The sequence below is a fragment of the Manis pentadactyla genome, chromosome 5 (assembly GCF_030020395.1).
Source record: "Manis pentadactyla isolate mManPen7 chromosome 5, mManPen7.hap1, whole genome shotgun sequence".
NCBI classification, from domain to species: domain Eukaryota; kingdom Metazoa; phylum Chordata; class Mammalia; order Pholidota; family Manidae; genus Manis; species Manis pentadactyla.
In genome coordinates, this window is record NC_080023.1 from 86,344,078 (window position 1) to 86,369,037 (window position 24,960).

At 38.9% G+C, this 24,960-nt stretch overlaps 1 protein-coding gene across 2 annotated transcripts in view; it reads left to right on the forward strand.

Annotated features, from left to right (window-relative positions):
* NFKB1 (nuclear factor kappa B subunit 1) overlaps window positions 1-24,960 on the forward strand; it is a 108,244-nt gene that overhangs the window by 33,316 nt on the left and 49,968 nt on the right. Inside the window, exons 1-2 of one of the 2 annotated variants that reach the window (XM_057502475.1) lie at window positions 106-124; window positions 23,902-24,050. In XM_057502475.1, the coding sequence (XP_057358458.1) occupies window positions 24,040-24,050 (11 nt within the window). In that variant the 5' untranslated portion in view covers window positions 106-124; window positions 23,902-24,039. Of the gene's footprint in view, window positions 1-105; window positions 125-23,901; window positions 24,051-24,960 lie in introns of those variants that run through there. The other variant, XM_036879193.2, reaches the window with a different exon arrangement.

Sequence of the window (24,960 nt, forward strand, 5' to 3'; positions counted from 1 at the left end):
GCCAGACAGAAATCAGTCAATGACCTTGATTCTAAAAAACAAATAGCTTACCAGTTGGTATTCTTATTTTCTCTTTAGTTATAAATATCAAATGCAGTGGACTACAACTTGAAACACAGCTGATGTAAGTGCAACTACTTTTACTCAAATGTTTTCTGGAAGCTGGTTCTCACTTGTTTTCTTCCCTGAGTGTTTTATGTTGAACAGAAGGCCTGTGTTGAAATGTTTAAGTCAATAGCGTTTTTTTGTTGCCCCTGCCCCCTACCCCAATTGATTTTTTAAAAGTCTCCATTCTTGGTGCCTCTCACTTAAAAATCCTCAATGTTAAATTTCTGTCAGGGTCACATAAAACCTGGCTGATCAGCTGTGGCATTTAAGGCTATCACATATCCTTGCATAACCTCCTTTTCCATTGTATAGACTTGTCTGATTCAGGAGGTTTGCCGTTTTAAGGATCTAGTTGTAATACTAATTTTGAATAATCTGACTCAATTACTGAAAACAGGGAAGAAGATCAACAATAATCAGTTAGGCATGCATACTGAACCTAGCTGATAGCATTTATTAAAATTTCCATTAACACCCTTAAGCTCTTTACTATTTACATATGTGTTAATAAGAGACAATAACCATATCCTCTATGTGCAGAGCCCTGTGCTCTGTATATGGAAGAGAAGGGTTTGCAACCTGGATCCCTTTTGGTGGTTTCAAAGGAATTTTGGACTTCTGAATTTTTATGCAGGATTTTTTATGTATGAAATATGTTTTTCTGGGACAGTAAATAACTTTTTATCAGATTTTCAAAGGAAGGACTCAAACATGCTTAAAAATCAGTGCTGTAGAGTAACTGCCACTTTACTTTTTGACAGCAGCTAATTAAAACACTGGTGTATAAACCATTAGTGGTTGAAGCCAAAGAGAGAAAACAATTCATTTAACAAATATTCGTTAAATACCATATGTCAGGTCCTGCTCTAGGCACAAACAAAACTCCCTCCAATATGTAACCACAACCTACACTTGTAGATAATTTTTCTTTCAAGTAGCTCAGAAGTTTTGCCTTTGGCTCCTAGAACAAAATATCGTCTTATAAAATGTTTTAAAAATAGCCCTCTAAAGTCACTGTATGTATTCAGTCTCTGCTATGAACTCAAGAAAGCTACTCATTAGCACAGATCATAGTTGTGAAACTTAAGCCTTACAAAGTATTGGGAGAACCATAGGCTTTTTGAATTTATAAATTGTCTGAATTCTGTTTTGTGTTTGTCAGTCCATGCTTGATGACCATTCTCTGCTGGCCATTCTCATTTTTCTCCCCTCTTCTCTTCTTTAAATACATGATTGTTCCTGGGACCATTATTCAATCTGAAGCAAATCTCAGATGACTGTTTCTAAGCACAGTGGTCTCAGTCTGATTATTATGTAGTGTCTCCCCATTCTCTTCAGGAATTTGGGCCTTATAAAGTCATACACTGGTAATTTGTGATAAGGTAAAACATACAGAAGTACTGAAGCCCCCAAATGTGACACATCTTCTTCCTCCACAGACAAGCTCTTTTTCAGCCTGTCAGCAGGTCTAGAAGTGAGGCTGTAAACTACCATAAAGTCTCAGTCTCCTCTCCTTGCCCTCCGATGGATTCCAGATCAGAATCCTCTCATTGGCATTCGCCTCTCTGAGGTCTTGTGAGGGTGGACTGGAAGGTACCTTGCAGACTGTTACAGACAATGCCTCTCACCTTTAGGTCCCCATCCACCCAACAGAATGATTATAAGTATGGCATGCTGTGCCTACGTACATCATCTCAGTTAATCATCACAGCAATCTGCTGAGGTAGGTTCTATGATCCTCATTTGAAAAATGAAGACACTAAAGCCTAGAGAAGTTCAGAGGTTTACCCTGGGTCTCACAGCCTTTCAGGGATAGAGCCCAAGATTTCAGTGCAGGCAGTGTTGATTTCAAAGTCCACACTTTTAACCATCATAGGGTACTATTAATTATCATATTAGGGATCTGTTTCTACTCATGGAGGTCCTTCAAGCCTATGGTTTTTAGTCATGGATGTGCATCAGAATCACCCGAGAATATTCAAACTACAGAGATGCCTGGGACCCACTCCACACATGATAAATCACAGTGGGTCATTTAGCCAGTCTTGGAGTCTGTGATAAGTTTATGATAATTTCTAAGGACTCATGTCATATATACAAGATACAACAACGGATGAGTGAATAAGTACATCATAGTGTAACCGTGGACTAGAAAATTATGTCACTGTTTTAAAAAATAATTATGAAGACTCTGGACAACATAGGAAACTGCTTATGATCTAATGTTAAGAAAATAGTAGGATTCTAAATTAAAAATATCATTGAAATGATTTAGTGAATGAGTTAATCAAGATTAGAAACAGTAGAAGAAAAAATTATGAAGCCGAAAACTAGATCTGAAGTAATTTCCTAAAATGTAACACAGAGAGATGGAAAACTTGAAAGAGTGAGTGACAGGGTACAAGAGAAAGGGTAACAGGTGTCTAACTGAGTCCTAGAAAGAGGCAGTAAAGATGCAGATTTGTGGTTCTGCACTTAGAGGTTCTCAGTCTGGGGTGAGGTTCAGGGGGCTTGTGGACCACACTTGTAGGTTTAAAGCATTGGCCCTAAAGTTAATTAGTTCATGATGCTGATTGCTAGTTTTACCTCTTAGCAGCAGTGTTACTCAACTTGGCCAAGCCTTAGTTTCTTCATCTGTTTAATTGAGATAAAAAACATTTACTTCATAGGATATGTATAAATTGAATTGTTTAATACATGGCACATAGTAAGCACTTCAAAATAATAGTTGCTTCTATTGTTACATCCTCAGATACACTAATTTGAGTATTGAATGGCAACTTTGCTGATTGGTTTATAGAATCATGGAGTGACACAAAAGCTTCACCAGTGCACTGTTTTATTTTCAGCACAACTTCACTAATTGGTATTGCTTCCACGCTATTTACACCATATCCTCCCTTCTATCTGGGATTACTAAGGTAGAATATTGAAAATAGATACTATCCCAAAAGCTTACTTTTAGATGTAGCACATGATTTCTTTTGAAAATATTATTGATAGCAGGCCAGAAAGGAATTTATTAAATTCCTGTTAGGTTCCTTAACTCTGTTCCCTTAGACATGATGCGTATACAAAACTGCACGAGTACTGTGTTAGTTTCCTAGGGCTGCCGTAACACATTACCATAAACCAGGTCATTTAAAGCAACAGAAATTCATTCTCTCATAATTCTGAAAGCTAAATCTCCAAAATCAAGTTTTCAGCAGTGCCATACTCCCTCTAAAGGCTCTAGGAAGAGTCCTCCTTTGCCTTTTTCTAGCTAGTGAGGGTTGCTGGCAAGCCTTGACATTTCTTGACTCGTAGCTGCATCGCTCCAATTTTTTTTTTGTTATCATTAATATACAATCACATGAGCAACATTGTGGTTACTAGATTCCCCCCATTATCAAGTCCCCACCACATACCCAATTATAGTCACTGTCCATCAGCATAGTACGATGTTATATAGTCACTACTTGTCTTCTCTGTGTTGTACTGCCTTCCGCATGCCCTCTCACTACATTATGTATGCTAATCATAATGCCCCTTATTCCCCTTGTCCCTCCCTTCCCACCCAGCCTCCCTAGTCCCATTCCCTTTGGTAACTGTTAGTCCACTCTTGGATTCTGTGAGACTGCTGCTGTTTTGTTCCTTTAGTTTTTGATTTGTTCTTATGCTCCACAGATGAGTGAAATCATTTGGTACTTGTCTTTCTCCACCTGGCTTATTTCACTGAGTGTAATACCCTCTAGCTCCATCCATGTTGTTGCAAATGGTAGGATTTGTTTTCTTCTTATGGCTGAATAATATTCCATTGTGTATATGTACCGCATCTTCTGTATCAATTCAACTACTGATGGACACTTAGGTTGCTTCCATTTCTTGGCTATTGTAAACAATGCTGCGATAAACATAGGGGTGCATCTGTCTTTTTCAAACTGGGCTCCTGCATTCCTAGTGTAAATTCCTAGGAGTGGAATTCCTGGGTCAAATGGTATTTCAATTTTTAGTTTTTTGAGGAACCTCCATACTGCTTTCCACAATGGTTGAACTAATTTACTTTCCCACCAGCAGGGTAGGAGGGTTCCTGTTTCTCCACATGCTTGCCAACATTTGTTGTTTGTCTTTTGGATGGTGGCCATCCTAACTGGTGTGAGGTGATATCTCATTGTGGTTTTAATTTGTATTTCTCTGTGATTGGCGATGTGGAGCATCTTTTCATGTGCCTGTTGGCCATCTGAATTTCTTCTTTGGAGAAGTGTCTGTTCAGATCCTCTGCCCATTTTTTAATTGGATTATTTGCCTTTTGTTTGTTGAGGTACATGAGCTCTTTATATATTTTGGATGTCAACCCCTTATCGGATATGTAATTTTTGAACATATTCTCCCATACTGTAGGATGCCTTTTTGTTCTATTGATGGTGTCCTTTGCTGTATAGAAGCTTTTTAGTTTGATAAAGTCCCACTTGTTCATTTTTACTTTTGTTTCCCTTGCCCAGGGAGATATGTTCATGAAAAAGTTGCTCGTGTTTGTATTCAAGTGAGTTTTGCCTATGTATCACTCCAGTTTTTGCATCTGCCTTCCCGTAGCTGTCTTCCCTCTGTCTCTCTGTATCTGAGTCTCCCTCTCCTTTCGCTTACAAAGCTACCAGCCATTGCATTTAGGGTCCACCATAATCCAGTATTACCTCATCCATATTAAAGACCCCTTTCCAAATAAGGTCACATTCTGAGGTTTGGGATAGACATGAATTTATGGAGGACACTATTCAATCCATTAGAAGTATATTATGTCATTAAGTTTATGATCCAGTGGTCCTGAAAATATGGGATATGACCATTTTAGCCCTATGATGCCCTTGGAGAACCGTTTACATGTATCCATAATTTTTAATATTTTTTAATGTATATTTAGAAAACCTTTTTAATTGGAGAAGTTTGTCAATATTTTGAATAATTTACTTAAGAAAATAATTCCTATGATATTTTCCATTGAGTAGATTGATGGGCCTTAAAAACAGTATTGTACTAGTATATGTTTAACTGGCTCTCCAGGAAACAGAGCCAAACCCCTAATTTATAGTATTTGTCAATTCCTTGATGTAAATACTCCCACCATCGTCAATTTCAAGCCATCAATGTGAAGTCAACTGGTCGCAAAATTTCTGAAAATTTAACAGTCAACTCCAACGTAACCAACCACTGCAAGTTTTCATAAAGAAAACATAAGATCACATCCTAGATATTAACCCAAGGAGCAAAAGTCAGATCAGGAGAAGATAATATATTGCTTCATATAAGGTTCTTTATTCGTGTGTTACATAACGCCAGGGACTTTGTAGGATCTCAGTAAACCCGTTAAGTTGCTAAAGTGGAGACATCTGGCATATAGTAACTAAATCGAACTGTGGTTTCATGAGCAAAATACCATACTTGAAAGCAAAAGCTAGATCTTAACCCGAGATTGTGCCACTTACAGATGGTATGATCTTCAGCAAGTCACTTAATCTCTTGAAACTGTATTTTCCCCGTTTGTAAGATAAAAATAAAAATACCTACCTCACAGGAATAGTATTAGGATTAAGTGAATTGACATAAAAGCAACGGGCACATCTATAGCATTAAATATTCATTCAGGACATGTTTATGTTTTTAATAAAAAATTGTGAAACATGCTTGGAATATGATAGCTCCATGAAGGCAGAGTTTGGTTTTTTTCTGTTTTGTTTACTGCTATATCTATAGCACCTGGAATAATATATAGTAGGTAGTAGGCGGCCAATAATTACTTGTACAATGAAAGAATGGCCAATGTGCAAGAAATGCCAGACACCCCTTCCCCAGAGAAGCAGTAGTATTGTCATTATTAGTGAAAGAAGAAACAGGTAACACGATATTATAATAGCAGGTGGTTATTGGAAACAGCAAGTCTTCAAGGCTCCCCTCCAACTGCTGTTCCATCAACTTCTTCCTACCTTCTTCTCACCAGCCTTCTTTTCTCTTTCCTTTCCTACTTTACCTGACTAGGAATCAGGTGATCCATGTCTAGTCCCAGTGAGTTGAGACACTAACTTAGACATTAGGCTTGTCACCAAAATTCTCTGGGGTGAAATGGACTTGTTCTGCCTTAATTTCTCTATCCAGTGAAATCTATCCATGGAAAATGAGAGGAAAACCAACTAAAAGTATGCAAAAAAGGAAACATAATTTGTTTAAAAAGCTGAAAAGTCCAAAGCTAACCTCCCCTGGATTCAGAGCTGGCGCTACCCCATTGCCCTCTCCGAGGCTCAGCTCTGACTGCTGCGTCAGGCTCCACCTACCGCTCCAGAAGGGGGAGCCTCTTCCTGTCAGGGCAGAAAGTCCTGCTGCGGGGAGTCTGCTTACCTAGAAGCTGGAACAGAGGCTTAAGAGGCCCCAAGTTGGAAATGTCTAGGTCCTCACCGGTCTGCATTGTTTCACGGTCACCCCTAGAGTTAACACTGGGGACAAGGACTATGGAATAGAGTGAGTTAACAGCCATTCCTGTAAGTGGGTGGGCAGTCGGTGGATCAAACATGTGGACTGAATGGGGGGTAGGTGGGTCCCCAAACAAAAAATATGAGTGCTTGTAAAATTCACAAGGAGCAAAAGTAATGAACATCAATTAATTTCTTCACTTGTGAGCAAAGACTTCTAAACCCCCTTTGTTACTACAATTGTATGATCCTGTGTACTCTTTCCAGAGAATGCCTAGTCTATGTGTCATTCCCATTGTTTATTTTTTAAAAAAGGAAAAACTAGTTTTTAAAATTTATTTCAAAGTATCACATGCATTTAATAAAAATTCAAGTAATACAAAGATACAGATAGTGAAAAGTAACTTTCCCTTCTATCCAGGATCCCTATCCTCTCCAGAGAGAAGCTCCATTACCACTGTCTTGGTTAGGCTTCCAGAAATACTCCATATATAAGGCTATGTAGGTATGTTTGTGTGTGTAAGCATATGTGTTTGTATATCTAAATAAAAAAAGATAAACTGTAAAGCATTTAAACACATATTCTATTAATTTATAAAATACTCTGCCCCTTGCTTTTCTCATTTAGTGAATTTTGTATGACATTCCTCAGTAGCTTATAGACCTTAGGCAAGTGACATAGCAAAATGATTAATAGCTCTAGAGCTCACTAACCCTGGGTTCAAATCCAGTTCTGCCCCTTATAAACTGTGTAATCTTGGACAAGTTGGTTAACCTCTCCGTGTCTCTGCAAAAGGAGAATAGAAAACACCTACCTCACAGTGTTGTTGGAATAGATTAAATCCAATTGTTGCTTACCAATCAGAAACAGACACTTAAATTTAAGTAGAAATTAACTTGTTTAACTGGTTTTTAAGAAGTATTCAACTAGATAAACAGTGTTTCTCTTTCTCTGTTTCCTTCCTCTTCTGGCTTTCTAGCATGTATATGCTGATAATTCCAGATTCTTTTCTCCAGCATAGACTTCTACTCTGAAATCTAATCTCCAGGCTTGGTGGCTTGGTTGACATTATTATTTGGATGTCTGGTGGATTTACCATGTCCAAAACTGAATTCCAAATCTTCCTCATCGACCTGCTCCTCCTAATATCTTTCCCTTCTCAGAAAATAGCAGCTCCATCCTTCCAATTGGTCAGGCCAAAAGCCTTGGGATTATCTTGAACTTCTCTTCTTCTCACACCCACATCTGCTCTATCAGACCATCCTATTGGCTGAGCCTTCAAAACTTAAACTCTAATCACTCATTAGTATCTCCACTGCTGCTACCCTGGTACAAGCGACCATCCTTTCTCCTAATAGTTTTAGCATCAAAGGATGACTCTTTCCATAATCAATTATTATTAGTAACTGATGATTACAAATTTGTGGTTTTCTATTTACATTGTTCCTTTTACTTTTTATTAGTTGGAATTCTGTTAAAAAAAAGCAGTATGTACTCATGGATTACATTGTTATTCAGTGTACTATAAGCCGTTACTGTCATTATCTCTTTTGATGCTTGAATTGCCCCCATGCTTGGCCAATAGTAGTTTTTAGTGCTAGCTCCTATGTCCCCTTGGCACGGCCCCAGTCGATTTTGAACACTTCCATATTTCTGGAATAATATGATGCTCTAGGCTTACCCTATACTTTCGCTACCCCAGTCCTGGGGTCATCCAGCTCTCCAAGAAACCGTGGTTTTTTTTATTGGAGAAATTTCTTCTGGGGTCTTTCATTAGGCAAAACTAGAAAATCGATTTTTTTTTAAATTCTGAATTTATACAATACCTCTAAATCCAGTCCAACACCCTCAGGTTTCTTCCTTTCCCCAGTTCTGCATTTGTATTGCCTTTCCTCCAGTAATGAAAACCCTAGTTACCATATCAGGGTACTTCCTCATTTTGCCCAACCTTATAGTATATACATACAGAGTAGTTTCAGAATTGCTATACAAATTACTGTCAATACTAGCTACAAACTTCCAAAAACAGATCAGAATTCCTTTGCAATTCTTTTGACCTTCAGATATATTCAAGAGAGTGTATGCAGTCAGAGCAATGTGTTCAAAAGTTTCTTGGATTATTTTTTTTCTTTCTATGTAGTTATAGTGTCATTGGGATATGTAGTTAGTCAAATTTTTGGTTTGTGTTCAGTTGTAGTGGTTTCCCATGCTTATTTATTTAATTTTATTTTTTGAATATCAATATTTATCAATCTCATCTTTCATTTGCTTGTGATTAATTAGACCTCTTAGAAGTCATTAAAAATTCAAGTTGTTTTATTACTTTTCAAAGTACACATACAGACAGGAAAGGGATCAGTCAGGGCCTTGATTTATTTAATGTGTTCCAGATTTTACAGAAACCTGAATCCATGTAAACCTAGAACATTCCATTGGTAGGTTTCAGAGCCCTCTTGGCCCCCCTCCCTTCCTAATGTTCATGTAGCATTTATTTATCTAGTGCACACTACATGCTGAGCATGTTGCTGAGCTCTGTGGTTGCACACATGAATGTGGTCACCTCTGCCACCAGGGTTACTTGGAACAGTCAGACAACAGATACATGCAGTATGATAAATGGGTGTTACCCAGGATTTGCTGGAGGAATGCCTCTTCAAAATGCAAATGCCTTTACAGTGTTTGTGTGTGTCTCTGTGTGTGTGTGTGTGTGTGTGTGTGTGTGTGTTGGGGAGGGCTGAAGGGAAAGGAACCCTTACTTGGACAGATAGTCCCAACTCCCTCTCTCTGTGACAGAATGCTTCTGGCATTTGATAGGTATATTTCCAAACCAGAGACTAGAGAGCTGGATATCCATCTCAGGCACCTTAGAATAAATCATACCAAATGTACCTTACTGTCTTCTTTGATGGGGCTTTTAGAGTGGTGAAATAGTGAAATGTTGGTTTGGCACTTCAGAGGATCATATATTTCTCATGCTGGTGATTTCAACCTGGAGGAATAGTTTCAGCCCAGGGATCTTTCCACAGCCATTCCTATATATTTTATCAGTGTCTTCTGATAGTGGAGGCTGTATCAAACTAGCAGTGACATGAAGTGAAAGATAATTTGAGTTCAAGTTAATTTTGAAAAGCTGGAGCAAAGGGCTAAATTCTTAAGCAATGATATTTAAATGAGATGAATGCATCCAGAAAAATTATCACAAGGACAGGGTGGGAGAAAGATACATGCAAAGAAATATGTAAGTTTTAGTTAATAATGGACTCAACAAGAAATACCATTTGACCCAGGAATTCCACTCCTAGGAATTTACCCAAAGAAAACAACTCAGATTCAAAAAGACATATGCACCCCTATGTTTATCACAGCACTATTTACAATAGCCAAGATATGGAAGCAACCTAAGTGTCCATCAGTAGATGAATGGATAAAGAAGATGTACATATACACAATGGAATACTATTCAGCCATAAGAAAGAAACATCCTACCATTTGCAACAACATGGATAGAGCTAGAGGGTATTATGCTCAGTGAAATAAGTCAGGCAGAGAAAGACAAATACCAAATGATTTCCCTCGTTTGTGGAGTAAGAGAACAAAGCAAAAACTGAAGGAACAAGATAGCAGCAGACTCACAGACTCCAAGAAGGGACTAGCAGTTACCAAAGGGGAGGGGTAGGGGAGGGAAGGAGAAGGGGATTGTGGGGTATCCTGATTGGGGCACATGGTGTGTGTGTGTGTGTGGTCACAGGGAAGACAGTGTATCTCAGAAAAAACAAATAGAGATTCTGTGGCATCTTACTACACTGATGGACAGTGACTGCAATGGGGTATGAGGGGGGACTTGATAATAAGGGTGAATGAAATAACCACATTGTTTTTCTTGTGAAACCTTCATAAGAGTGTATATTAATGATACCTTAATAAAAAAAATAATAATAATGGGCTCACCATGAGCCAACAATGCATTGTAACTGCCAACTAAGTAATTGCAGGCTGCATTAAGAGAGGTATGGTCTGTTAGACCAAGGAGGTCATGGTCTTACCCCACTCTATTAGAGGCACTGTACGTTAGACCAAGGAGGTCTCAGCCCCACTCTGTTAGAGGTGTGGTACATCAGACCCAGGAGGTCATGGTTTCACCCCCAACCTGTATGGAAAGGCCACCCCAGGAATACAGTAGATAGCTAGGCACCACATTTGTGGAGAATTAGAAACCAGCTTGAGTGCATTTAGAGGAGAATGGTGACAGAAATCAAACATTCCTCATAAGGGGAGTAGACATAGAGCCTGAGAATATTAATCACCTAGAATTTTGTTGTCTTCAAATATCTGAATGGCTGCTATGGAAAAGAAAGCTGAAATGTATTTGTTTGTCAGAAGAGGATAAGATAAGGATCAATGAGTGGAAGCCCCAGAAGAGAGGTTTCAGTTGTCTCAGAGTCAGAGCTGCCTGAGGGTGGAATGTCTAGCCTCAGGGTGAAGTTCATTGCCCCTGGACTGGTTGAAATATTAACTGGAGCACTACAGGGTAGGGAAGCTAACTTGTGTTAAGATCTTTCACAACCAGTAAATTCCTTTTTTTTTTTTTGGCCTTTAAAAAGATTTTTTACTTGATAAATTATAACTTCATAATAAGGGAAAATCAAGATTGGGTTATATAGGGTGGTTACAATTTTCTGGTGAACTGCTAAAAATGATAAAAATCAATAGTTTGGAGACTATTTCATCCAAGCATCAAAGTGTATGATTTATTTCATATACTTTGTGTTTTAGTTTTTTTCACAGGCTGAAGGGTTATCACACTGAAGGGTTTTTTTTTTTCAGGTTTAAAGTAGTGCCATTTTTCCAAATTACTGGCTGATGTCATCCTAAATCTTGTTAGAAATTTTGATGTTTCCCCCTTCCTCTTCTTGCTTACATCGTAGTATGTAGATGGTATAATATGTTGGTTAACCTCAGTCTGATACTTAGACTGTGTTTTTTCTTTTGCCCTATCGATGTCTGGGATGAAAATTAACCAATAAAGTGGCACCAAGAAATCAGACAAAGAAAATTTCCCAGTTCTTCTCACTTGTAATTCTCCTAATTTAGCAGGGGCTTTCCACAGGAAATCACAGAATAGTTGAAATGCTTTGTCTTATGTACTTTCCTTCTAAAGAAAGGAAGAGTTAATTGTCTTCTACCCAAAGAGGTCCAGATTCTTACATAGGCAACTATGTTTACCATAGTACAAATTAAATTATACATAAAATGTCTCTAAAGTACTTTTAATCATGAAGAGCCAAATTATTTATTTACTTCTCTGACCATTGGGTTTTAATGAAGGTGACTGTATAGGATTTCTAAGCAAGAAAAATACCTTTAAGAAGAAAGAAATCAGGGATATTTAATCCCAAGTGAATTCCAGTATCACAGAGTAAGACGATATTCTTAATTATCACAAGTTTGGGTCAAAAACAATGTGTTGAGGAACTTTAAAACTATTTTAAAAGAATGCTAAAAACTTAAAATAATTTCTATTTTCAAAGAATTAGGAACCTAAAAATTTTATTTTGGATGTATTTCAATCATACCTTGTAGGCTAATCCTTCTAATTATTTTTATGTAGTTTATAAAGATTTAAACAATTGTAGGTTAATATTTCTCATTATTTTTGTTTTGCCTAATTTTTACCCCCCTTGTGAAATTGAAGCATTTCTGATATTTCCAAAGGAAAGACAGTTCTTTATTCTCAGGATTTAACTACCCAGGGCAGGGCCCTTCTTGATTTTACTGAAAATAAACACATTGGGTACTCAATTTCAGTTTTAATGACAAAAGTTAAAATCTTTGCCTAACATAAAGATTTTTCTTTGTCTTTAAATTCTGATTTTTTCCATGCTCTCAGAGGCCCCCTTGCAACAGGTAATTTGAGTGTTGATTGTATGTTTGCTCAGTTTGTAATTGTGGTGATATGTATTTAAAATGTTCACAATTTTAAAGTTAAGTTCACCTATTAGGTTCCTTCCAACTCAGAAATTCTGTGATTTTAAACTTCTTTTTTCCAGTTTGAAAATGTGATCTTTGGGTGTTGTCCTGTTGTGTCCTATACATATGACTAGGAATCATAGAACTGTAGAACTGAAGACATATTAGATATTATCTAGTGATTCTACAAATGAAGAATTCAGAGGCACAAAGAGATTAGGTGACTAATGCAAGGTCATAGCAGGTAACTGGTGACTAGAACTCTGGCCACTTACTGGAGCACTAAAAATTAATCTAAATGTACTTATCTGAAAAGTTTCAGACCTCAGAAGAACATTCTTCCACAAATTTAAGAATAGTGAGTCATTTATGTTAAGCACAATTTATTCAAACTACAGAAACTGTGCTATCATATGACCCGATTGTTTGCTCCAAACTTGGAATCATACTTGAAACTAAATTACAACTTTGGCTAGGTTCAAGTTTCCTGATTTCACACTTCTGGGATGTTTTTCAGTGACACAGAAATGTAAACTCACATCACAAAGTTAAGAGTGTTTTCGACAGTATGCCTCTGGGATTCTGGTGGGGAAAGCCCTCTCCTCACAGCTGGCCTGGCAGAAGTTAGCTGGGATGGTCAATGTGAGGTTGACTATGCAGATTACACAGGGCGTGTGGCCAAGACAGTGCTTCTCCAACTCCCAGTTTCACTTCTGTTTTACCTGGAATCACCCCTGGTGATTGTTTCCCACCTATCCTAACCATCTTGGCCAAACCCTGGCACAATTAGGAAATTTTATGTCAGGGTTAAATTCTACCTAAGAATTGAATATATAAAAATTAAAGCTGTTTTAGCATCTCTGCATCCAGCATATCTGTAAATGGCAGCTATTTTTCTCAGTAGAAAAGCCTAAGGGACTCCAAATGCCTTAAAAAGCAATCCTCTTAGAATTAAAAATAGTGGAGGGTTAGGTGTTCCCAATTGTGAATTCAAGCCAAGGAATCTGTAGAATTTCACAAGTTAATTGGCTTCATGTACTCACCTTTTGCTAAACCTTTCCAGAAACTCCTCAGGTGACCCCTCATAGTTACATTAGTGAGAGGAGCCTGGCCACTGGACAGCAGCCCTTCAGCAGCCCTTAAGGCAGGACGGCCTGGTGGGCCCTGACGTCAGCATCTCGACCAGCTGCCCTTGGCCACTTGGCTGCTTCCTCCTTCAGTGTGGCCTGGAGCCAAGGCTTTATTCAGCCATGAGTTCTATTAACAAATAACGATTAACTAGGTACAGGTTCTGTGCTGGGAGTAGGGAAAATAGAAGAATTAGCACCTTTGTCTTCAAGAATCAATCCATTTTAATAATGGAACTAAGATATGTCCTTAAATATCTGACATACAATAATACTGTATTTTTTTAATTCGCCACTGTAGAGCCAGCAGCTGTAGCTACTATATAGGAATTGTTGAATGAAGTATTCTTTAAATGAAAGAATGAGGGACCTAACAGCTCTAAGTTAAAGACTAATTCATAAGGGCCACCTGGTTGGTATGGTCATAAAAGACTCAAGGCAGAGGTTGCATTTTGGGCTGGATCTTGAAGGAAAAGTAGAAATGTGAAAGCATAGATCTAACTAGAGAAAACAACACAAGCAGAAAAAGCAGCAGCAAGGGCTCAAAACTAAGAATTTCTGAAGTTCAATGGGAATAGTGAATAATTCTGCTGAAGTGCAGACTACATGAAAGGAAAAGGTGGGAATAAAGCAAGAGGTACGATGGGGACCAATTGTGCAAGACTCAAGAATTTAGACTGGGTTTTGTAGAAAATGGGTAGATTGTAAGTTTTACAATGAGAATGCTGTGCTGTAATCAGCATTGTGCTTTAGGGATATAACCTGGTAGCAATTTGCTAAGGTATTTTGGAAGGGAAAGGCACCAGGACACCAGCTGGAGGAACTGCAGTGGTTCTTCATGAGTTAAACTCAGAGCCCAGGCTGAGACAGGGGAACAAAGGCGGTGAAAATAGAGGAAAGGGATAAATGCTAGGGGTTTTGGAGGTACCACCTGACCAAAATTTGGCAACCATTTAAATGTAGAAGACAACAGAGGAATCTAGGATGATAGGAGGATTTCAGTGCAATTGCTTAGAAGGTGATGGTTCCATTTAATAGGAGGTAGAATAGGTTTCAGAAGGAGGGCGATTTGTTTAGTCATGGGCAAATTGAGTTATAAAGATGTTCTGGACAGGAAGATGCCTGCAAGCCACTGGAAATGTTACAGATGCTTAAAAGAAGGTAAGCACATGAGATTTAAATTGAGGAGTCTTCTGCATGGAGCAGATAATTAATTTTGGAGACCAGATAAGAGTGTCAAGGGAGTAATTGTGGTAAAGAAATGGACTAAGGACTGATCTCTGGTGACACTTCTCTTTGGGGAGGAAGAAGCGTGTCTTAGCAGAAGCATCAGTGAATGGGAGGGGAGAGTTTGAAGTTGAGAATAGTAACAAATCCCGGGTTTCAGAGTGGTCAGTTGGGATGAAGAATTAGAAATGGCTAGTGGGTTTGGAAACATGCAGTCTGTGATGATCCTTAAGGACTTTTTCATTTAAGGGATGGGAGATCAGTTAATTTGCAAAGGACTACAGATTAAGTAGGTGTCTCAGCATTGGTGATTAGAGCTTTTCTTTAGTACTTGGTAAGGAAAAAGAGAATGGCACTGAAGCAGATGTAAGTGCTTTTAAGAATTCTCACTGATTCTGGGGATGATCAAATGAAAGAATGGTTCTATATTTCTACATTGCTCAGTATAGTGCCTGGCCTATAGGTTTCAGTAAATGCCAAACTTCCAAGTTGTCATCATTATCAGGAAAGATATTTTTTTTTAGAATAGGAAGAAGAGTATGCATGTTTTGTGGACTAAGGAAAAGGTTCCTTTGGAGAGGGAGGGAGGAGGATAATTTAAGTCTGAAATAAGTATGGCATTATGGGCAAAAACCAAGTGGTTAGCCCTGGAAAAGGGAACAGACCTACCTTTCCCTGAACTGGGAGAGGATCTGTGAAGTAACAGAACACTCTGATCCTGGGTAACTGCAAGGAGAAGAGCAATTGAGGAGACCTGCATGCAGTGGTTTCCACCTTCTCATTAACGTCAGAAGACATCTGTTTAAGGCATGAAGAGACCAATAAAAATCATCTCATTTATTTTGCATCACTAGGTATCAAGAATTTTAAATTATCTCCTTTAATCCTTGTGAAAATTCAGAGGTGATGTATTTGTATTCACAGTATATAGATGAGTAAACAAGTCAAAGGCTAGGTAAACTTGCCTAGGGTTGCACAGCTAGGACTGGGAGGAGCCGGCCCATCTGACTGCAGAGCCTGTATGAGAGGAGCCCAGGAGTTAGAGGTCTTGGAGGTGCAGCCCTGCACTATGTCATGATAAGATCCCATGGGGAGGTTATTACTGTCAGTCACCAGAGTGAACATCAAAGAAGGGCCCTCTCATTTGAGGAGTAAGGGACTGTGAACTGGAGTGAAACAGAAATGTGAATTCTGGATCCCTTCAGGCAATAACAAAACAAGGAATAGAGGGAATATTTGAGTCAGGTGCTAAGACTCTTCAGTACAGTGGGAGAATGCCTTCTGGGCAACAGCAGTTAGGGTGGGAACAGGGGAGCACAAGGGGGTTCTTTGGACCTTCAGAGGAGAACTGCTACCTTGGTTTCCCAAGGGAAATGATTTTAGAGTCACTTTCCCACAGCTGCCAGAATCCCTACCCCTCAGCAGTTAGCTTCCTCCTAACCATACTGCAGGGCCAGAGTGCCCATCCAGACACCCTTCTACCAACTTTGGCTAATGTTCTAGCCTGGGGTATAATAATCACATTCTAAGAGAAATAGCCTACTCAGAGGCTACAGTAGGATCTAGCCATTTTTTAAAAAAAGACAAGAGGAAAAGAACATAGTTACTTTATTTCTATCCCCTACCTAACACAATCTTTTTTATTTTAATAAACTGCCTTACATAAATAACACTTTAATTATGTCTTAATTATTCAATTAATGCATTCACTAAGGAATTAATTATTAAATATCCACAATTTGACAAACGTTATTGCAGGCACTGGGGTTATCACAAGGAACAAATCAGTGTCCCCACCCATAAAACCTCTATTCTAAGTGGGAAGACAGGCAATAATCAAAATAAGTAAAGTGTGTAGTGTATTAAATGGTAAATGATGCAGGGAGAAAAAAATATAACAGGGGAAAAGAGTAAGGAAAGTGGGGATGTAAGTGGTAAAAGTTTCTATAGTGGTTACGGTGGTCAATGAAAGCCTCCCTTAGAGAATGGCATTTCTGAAAAACCTGAAGGAAGGTTGGAGAACATGGAGATATCCAGGAAAAGCATGTTCTAGGCAGAGGACACAGCACGTACAGAAGCCCTCAGATGGGAGCTGAGCTGGCATGATCAGGAACAGCAACGAGACTGATGTCGCTTCATGGCGGTAGTAAGAAAGAACATCAAAGAGGAAATGGGGGTGGGGGATGTGTCGGATTGTCCTGGGCCTTGTATTCTATTGTAAAGACTTTGGCTGTTGGAAGGTTTCCATGATAACTTTATATCATGGAAAATTTTAATCACATATACACACAATAATATGATGAGTCCCCTTGTACTAATAATTCAGCTTCAACAGCTCTCACTTCTGAAAGACTTTGAACAGAGGAGTCCTATGACTTGGCATGACCTGACTTGAATAGGATCAGTCAGGAAAATAGGCCATTGGGAAGTGGGGCAGGCACAGGAAACATAGGAGACAGATCATGGGTGTTTGAAACCAACGCATAGCAGTGGAGGTGGTGAAAAGTGGTCAGATTTGAGATATCTTTTGCAGGTCTGACTAGATATTTTATATTTTATGCTTCAATCAAAAAATAATTCAAGAATACACATAGTGCAATAAGGAGGGTAAGAGATGTAGAAAAGCAATGGTACCAGAATACCATGATTGTAAAGTTTATTTTCTGTCTAGGAGTAAACTCAAGTTCCAAAAAACTGGCTTATAAATGAACATTTGTACACAGTTCATCTGTAAGTTTAAAATTCTCTACTCTTCCCATATTCTTTTGCAACCATGGATGATTGATAACTGAGCCATGCAAAGGGTAAGGATTTATTTGTAATTTATTAATAAGGTATTGACACCTGTTGAGATACAAGTCCCCCAAAATTTTAGGATTAAGCAGTAGTGTGTTACTTGATTTTCTGAAAGCATGATTTATAAGCAACTGTATTTGTTGTAATGAAACTGCAAATTAAAATTAGCAAAACAAAAGAAACACTAGGTCAAAATATGACAGAAAACTCAAAACTTTCAAAGTCGAGTATATGTAGAGAGATTTTATTCCTCTTCTTTGTGTAGATGATGAGACCATCTTAGCCCGTTTTGTGAAATTTCATGGCACAGTTTGCCCTTCCAGTTTCAGGCCTAACATCTGAGCCATATGTGCTCTTGGTCAAACAAGTAAGGTGCTAAGAAATGTGAAAGAATGTGAATAAATCAACTCAAATCCAGGTGCACTGTTGGAAGACAGCCATGTCATCAACAGTGAGTGGGTCAAAGAGCGTATTTTTATGTCATCCCACCTTACTGAGAACGCTGCATTTTACATTCAGAAGACTCAAGATGAATTCCAAGGTTTCTGCGTCTTGACTGACTGACCTTGGGCTATGTCACTCCTTAATCTGTCTGGCCTTCTGTTTTCTTACCTGCAACATGGGGGCGATACTGCCAATCCTGTCTACCTCACAGGGTCCTTAGAAGGCCTAGGTGGAAAACAGGCCCTTTATAAATAAGGAAAGAAACTGGTGCTTCCATGCACCTGCCATGTGCCAGGCACTGTGTAGTCCTCACAACAGCTCTGAGGTCCCATATTGGCCTTTTTGCAGATGTGAAATGTGGAGCTCAGAGAGGTTATCTAACTTGTGTACACCCACAGAGCTGGAGGAATAAAGATCTGGGATTTGGCCACAGATTGGATCAACTTAAAACCCCCCTGCCTTAAAAAGAAAGAACTAACTTTACTGATCATCTTCATACTCTGTGACAGAAACTGTTAGACATGGTTCTGAACTATCTTGCTTAATAAAGGTTATTCTGTACTTCTTAGGGGCTGAACAAATAATAAATGATAAAGAACAATCAAATCTGACTATTTTTCATCACTGAGAGAAGATGTCTTTTGAAAACTGTATTTTTTATTATGCTCCTCCTCCTCTGTTGCACCCTAAAAGAGAAGAATCAATACATAGTTTAATGATATCTGTGGCATGATTTTTTTTTACAAAGGAGGCTCACAAGACAGCAAGTGCACTTCTGCCACCTCACAGCTGTCTCTCAGACCTCTTTTCTCACAACATATGCCAGCCAAACCAGACCAGCAAGTTTTTCAGGAATAACTGTCGTACCAGCCTGGTGCTCGGCAAAAGAGAGCTAGAAAACACTGGGCAGGTTGGGCATATACAAGAGAAAAAGTGATCAAACCAAGTGGTAGCCAGTGTAAATTGGAAAATGTGAATGGGTTTTGGAGGTGGGCAAACCCAAGTTCAAAGGGCTGCCCAGTCACTCCAGTTATGGGAAGGATGGCAGTCTGCTTCATCTTAATGTGTCTCAGTTCCCTCCGTTCTGGAAGGCGGTACCACTATTGACCCACAGGGCCTATGTGAAGATTGGCTGAGTTAACATGTTCCTGTCCCTACCATAAAAACAGTTAAGAAGTGTAAGATATGTGTGCTTTGGGAATTTAACCAGCAAGAGAGGTAAGACTCTATCCCTTCAGTTGCCAATTGATTTTACCATCTTCTTGTTGCAATAAGTTGCATGTAGCACAGCTGTCCCTGGCTTCAGTCACTTTTCCCAAAAAAGGGAGAGTAGTGGAGTTTTGTAGGCTAAAGTCGTGAGGAGAGTGTCACGGGAGATTCAGATTTAGGTCTTACCCTTGAAGAATGAGTGGTTCTAGATCAGGAAGAAAAGGAAGGGACACCCCCGGGTGGTAGGCATCACCTGAAGGGAACCCTGAGAAGTGGTAATGAGCCTGACTGAGGAGATAATAAGTGGGACTTTCACCACAGAGCCTCTGTACATTCTGTTCTTTCTGCCAGGAATGTTCTTCTCAACTCCCTGGCCTCCTACCCAGCCCTTCCCTTGTTACCCTCCTGCTCCTCTTTCAGACACAGCCTTCATTATTCCCTCAAGAAGCTTTCTTGATTTCAGATTACTGTTAGCTGCGTCCTTTGTAAGTGCTTCACAGTTTTATGTTTACATTCATTTAGGAGTTTGATTAGTATCAGTCCCGCTCTTTAATTCCCGTAAAAACAGGGGTTATGTCTGTTTTGCACTCACTGTGTATCCCTTCACTCCCTGACCTACTGCAGTGTGTGGGATATAGAAAGGGCTTAATAAATACTCACTGAATAAATGGAAATGTTTTGGTTATCAGTGAGGTTATAACATGGATGGGAAAGAGAGTTTATATTTTTAAAGATTGCTAATCTCATTCAGATGCCAAGCACTGTGTTAATTTAGTTAACCCTTAAAAACAGTCCTGTGAAATAAGTGCGTTATTACGTTTGTTTTAAAGATGAAGAAACTGACATCCAGAGCATCTTTCCCTGCTGGCCCAGCTAATAAGTGGCAAAAGAGGGATTAGAGCTCAGCAGCCTGGCCTCAGAGCTTTTAGATTGAACCATATTGCTCTGCTGCTTTAGCAGTAGGAGACAAAGTTCAGGACACAAGTAAAGTCAGGGTAAATTTCTGTTTGAAAACTGTGGATTTTTCTTCCTCCTCTTTTTCAGTTATCATCATCACTTTGTGAGAAAAACTAAGCAGAAAAGCATGACTTCTTGTGTCACGTCCTAATCATGTTGGTTCTACATTCTGCCAAAGTGATTTGGTCAAATTTACTCAGCAAGTAAACTGGATATTTCAAATTCTTATTCCCAGGAAATTCTAGACTACTTCTCTTAATCACCTTTAAAGAACCAGTTTGTAATTTGTCAGAGGATGACAGAGTTGTTTTAAATAAAAGGCAGTGATTTGACTAAGTTTAGTATTATCTGAGACACTTGGTTTTTATCTTACTCAAAAAGTAGATCTAGCCTGTGGTCATCAGTAGGTACTGAATCATAAAGCTCCTGGAAAAGAGTCTTAAAATTTCATCAAGGAAGCAAAGAAATCCTAAGACCACCAAAAAATGATAACTGTTACTAAAATAAAGTAATTGTTACTACAAAATTAATAAGCCTCAATAAAATATGGCATTCTGGGAGAAAAAAAGACTCTGAGAAACAAAAGTGACTTGAAATGGTCATTATTCCCACTACCTGCCTTTAGACAGGATTTTTTTTTAATCATCTTAAGACAGTTGTATTCAAATATCTCTAGGTAGAAAAGTACTTTACAATAAAAAATAAGATAATAGTTAACATTTGTGTACTGCTGTTATTTACTGGGCAGTGTTCTAAAGATTTTACATGCATTTATGTATTTAATCTTTATAGCAAACCTGTGAGCTCATATTATTATCCCCATTTTATAGCTGGGGAACTAAACATTGCCCATGATCACACAGCTAGTAAATGGTGGAACTGTCTTAAACTCTCACTAGTTTGCCCTTCAAGCTCTCACAGTATCCCTTGGTGGCTGATTACTCAAGTTGTCACCTTGATCTCCTTGGCTCTAATTGAAAGCTTAATTTGGTTTAAGTCATTAGCGTTTATAAGTGTTTACTAAGAGCCTGCTATGTCCAGACTCTTTCAAAAAGAACCCACCCTTTCTGGAAGACACTGCTTTGTATAAACATAATTTTCAAGGGAACCCACTATTCAAAGAAGAGGGACGCTGAATAAAAATAATCAAATTCTTCATAGATCAAATGAATTTCTGAATCAGTTGCAAATAGCTTGCAGTCATAGTGACATTTTATAAAGTATGCCTTCCCCTAAGTTAGAATTCCATTGTCTTCATTTGCCATATAACCTCAAAATTATATCTGTTTTTCTTCTTTCACACTGCAGCTTTCTTCTTTCAGTCAGTATTTTGGAAAGTCCACAAAACCCAGGGGCCTCCGTGTCGTTGCCCTGTGGTTGATGTAAAAACCAGATGATGCCATGCTGACTTGAACTCTTTCAAATGGATCAAGCAGCACATTAGTCACTGGCAAATTTTTCAGTCCTTTACTTCAGAGGCTACCCAGTTCCTCATTCTTGCCACCCTTTGATCATGAAGTAATAGCAAGAAAAAGATGTGAGTGCTTTTTGAGGACACCCTACCTCTTGCCTTCAGTGTCAGTGACTGATTCCTTCATAGTGGTGACCCTGAAGGGTCTAGCCATCCAAAGGGACTAGGGTTTAACCACTGCATTCCTTCTGGCATCCTGCTCAAATGGAAAGCCTCCCTTATTTCACCCAAGTGAAGCATCACATCATGCCTTACACTGCTGCATTCCTATGTCTAGAGCACTTAAAATTACATGGTCTATTTAGTGTTCTTTCACTGTTCATTTACTGCTGAAAAACTCTCTGTGGAATATATCATCCTAACAAAGACTGATATCAGGTGTCATCACCAAGGCCTAGAACTGGCATCAGCAATCCTGAGAGTCTGTAGGACACCGGCCAACGCTGGAGCAAACCCAGAACTTTCCTTTCCCTGTCCTGCCCTGAAGGACAAAGGCTTTCTGCCTGTTGTAAAAGGGAAAGCACTAAGTTGATAATTAGTTTTATGCCTGAAGGGCTTTTTTAAGTGCTATACCTCTTTAAAAAATTATGCATTGGTTACCTGAGGTGGTCAAAACCTCATTTAATCCTAAATGTTCCTTGTAATTAGCATGATCTGCAAGCCCTGGAGGCCAGTCCCACAGGCAGTAATCCCAGCTCTGATCAACCTCTCCTCAACTCTTACATTGAAAGATTGGATCAGGAAAAAAATCCGCGTACCTAAAAAGCCCTACCAGAACACTGCTTCAGTGGCCTGTGCACCGGTGTGACATTTATAGTGGAAGTAGACTGGTGGAAAGAGGTTCTGTTCCCAAGAAATTTTATTGGCAAGTGTAGGTTCTTCCTCAAGTTTATGTCACAAAAACTTACGTGAAGGGTCCACTGCTCAATGGGATTCCTGTCCCCTTTCTTTTTCTTCTCAGTTAAGCACTGCTTGTGCAGATTGAAATATTTCTAATGATTGTATAGGTGGGAAATCCTGGATTTAAGTCATGCATTCCTAAAAAAGAGACAATATGAATTAAGGTAATAGGGTGATCAACTCTTCCCAGAATTGGCCTGAACGTTTCCCAGGAAACCCTCTCAGTTCCAGGCAGACCAGAATGACTGGTCACCCTTTAAGGAGATACAGTGCATTTCTAACATTCTGGCTGAATTTATCACAGGATTCAGGAAGATAAAAATAAGGCTATTGGTCTTCTCTATTGATGTGATTTTAGTGTTGGAGCTTCTCAAGGAATCTGTTGTCCACTATAAGGGCCTGGAGGACAAACTAGAGGAGACAGGGTGTTCAAGCTCGCCGCTTAAGGTGTCATCATCTCCATGCTATTTCTTATTTATTACTATTGTCATCAGTTTAAAGGTATAACAATAGAAAAGATGAATTACCTTAATGGAAAATCTGATTTAATAAAAAAGAGCTGAACACGTGTTGGATCTAAGGATTTGCACTTAGGGAAAACACTTATTTGAATTGAAGAAACTTTCTACAACCTGGACATGGGTAACTCAGTTATCAGAGCTCATAGCAGAAAGTGCTGCCAAAAGCTGAATTATCCTCAGGTCGCTGTAGGCCAAGTCCATGGGCTTTTTGGGTGTCCATGGCCAGCCTTCAACTTGTCCATGACAAGGTTCTCTCTCCCGCCTAATCTCATGGCAGAGATTTAGGGTACACTGTTTCCTCTTGCCTCTCTCCTTTCTTTGATTTTCATCAATCCATCAGCCCCAGGTATCTTCTCACAGATCTTTTGCCCAGCTTTTATCACTGAACATTGTGATAAGGATGCAGATAAAAAAGTTTGCTTGGTTAGTAGGAAGATGTTTCACATCTACACAGAAATCTCCAAGATGTGCTGTTCCAACTTTAATAATACATACTGGTTTAGAAAGGGTCTGCTTTCTGGATCTTATCCTCCACATAGAAAACAACCACCAGTAGCATTTTATTTCCATCCCATCAGTTATTTATCACATATTTTTAAAAACAGCTGTTGTCATACATGTATAGGTGTTCCTAATTTTGTAATTTACTGTTTATCCTTACTGGCTTGTCATATGCATTGTTCCCTGGTGCAGTATAGTCAGATGTACTAACTTCTGACATATGCTTCTTATATAGATCTGCAACTATGTGGGACCAGCAAAGGTTATTGTTCAGTTGGTCACAAATGGCAAAAACATCCACCTTCATGCGCACAGCCTGGTGGGGAAGCACTGTGAGGATGGCATCTGCACTGTGACCGCCGGCCCCAAGGACATGGTGGTCGGGTAAGTGAGAGCCGGGGTGCGGTGCAAGGGGGAAGCGCCAGAACAGGGCACCCAAGCACTTTGATTGAATGTGCCTGCTTCATCAGGGCCTCAGAGGGCCTGAAAGTGAAAATATGAGCTCTCACTTGGATGCCAAGGAATAGGATGCCCACATGTCTGGATTTCCCTGAGACAGCCCACTCTGAACCTGTAGTCTTGGTCTAATTATTTATAGTACCCCATTTCATTCTCAAAAGGGGCTCAGTTTGGATGATAAATCATGTGGTCACCTGGCCTATGAGGCATTTGTGCCCATTCTAGCAATATTTTCCTTCATAAAATAAAAGATGAGGACAAATTAGAAGAACCGTAACTATTGCAGAAATGAATACTTTATGCATAGTTTTATACTCTTGATTATTCCTTTAATGAGCTATTGACTCTGGATTTATGATGTGAACAATTTGAGCATGAAATAGATAGATTGTTTCAGCTCTGTGCTGCTTAAAAAGTATGCACAGATAAAAAGCCAAGGTTGCAAATTTGTGTTGACATTCATTAGACTTAAATGTAAATACAAAGTGGTGTGTTGATTTAAGGGTTAGCCAGACAGAGAAAACAAGCAATCGTAAATGAATTAAATGTTATAAAAATAAATTCAGTCCAAAAAAAGTAAGACATTTTAAATTGATTTTGTTTAATTTTTAAGAATATCTTTCCGAGTTTCCTAATACTGGTTTAAATAGTTTATGACAAAATCCTAATTAATGGACTATTCACTCAAAAGAAAGGAATTGTTTAAATCAACTGTCATTAAGCTGATTATTGTATTTCAGGCTCTGAATTCTGATCAAGTTTCACGTTGGTTGTTATTGGGTAGGCTGAGCTTTCATGTTCCTAGGTATTTCTTTGTTTGACTGTGAAAATATTC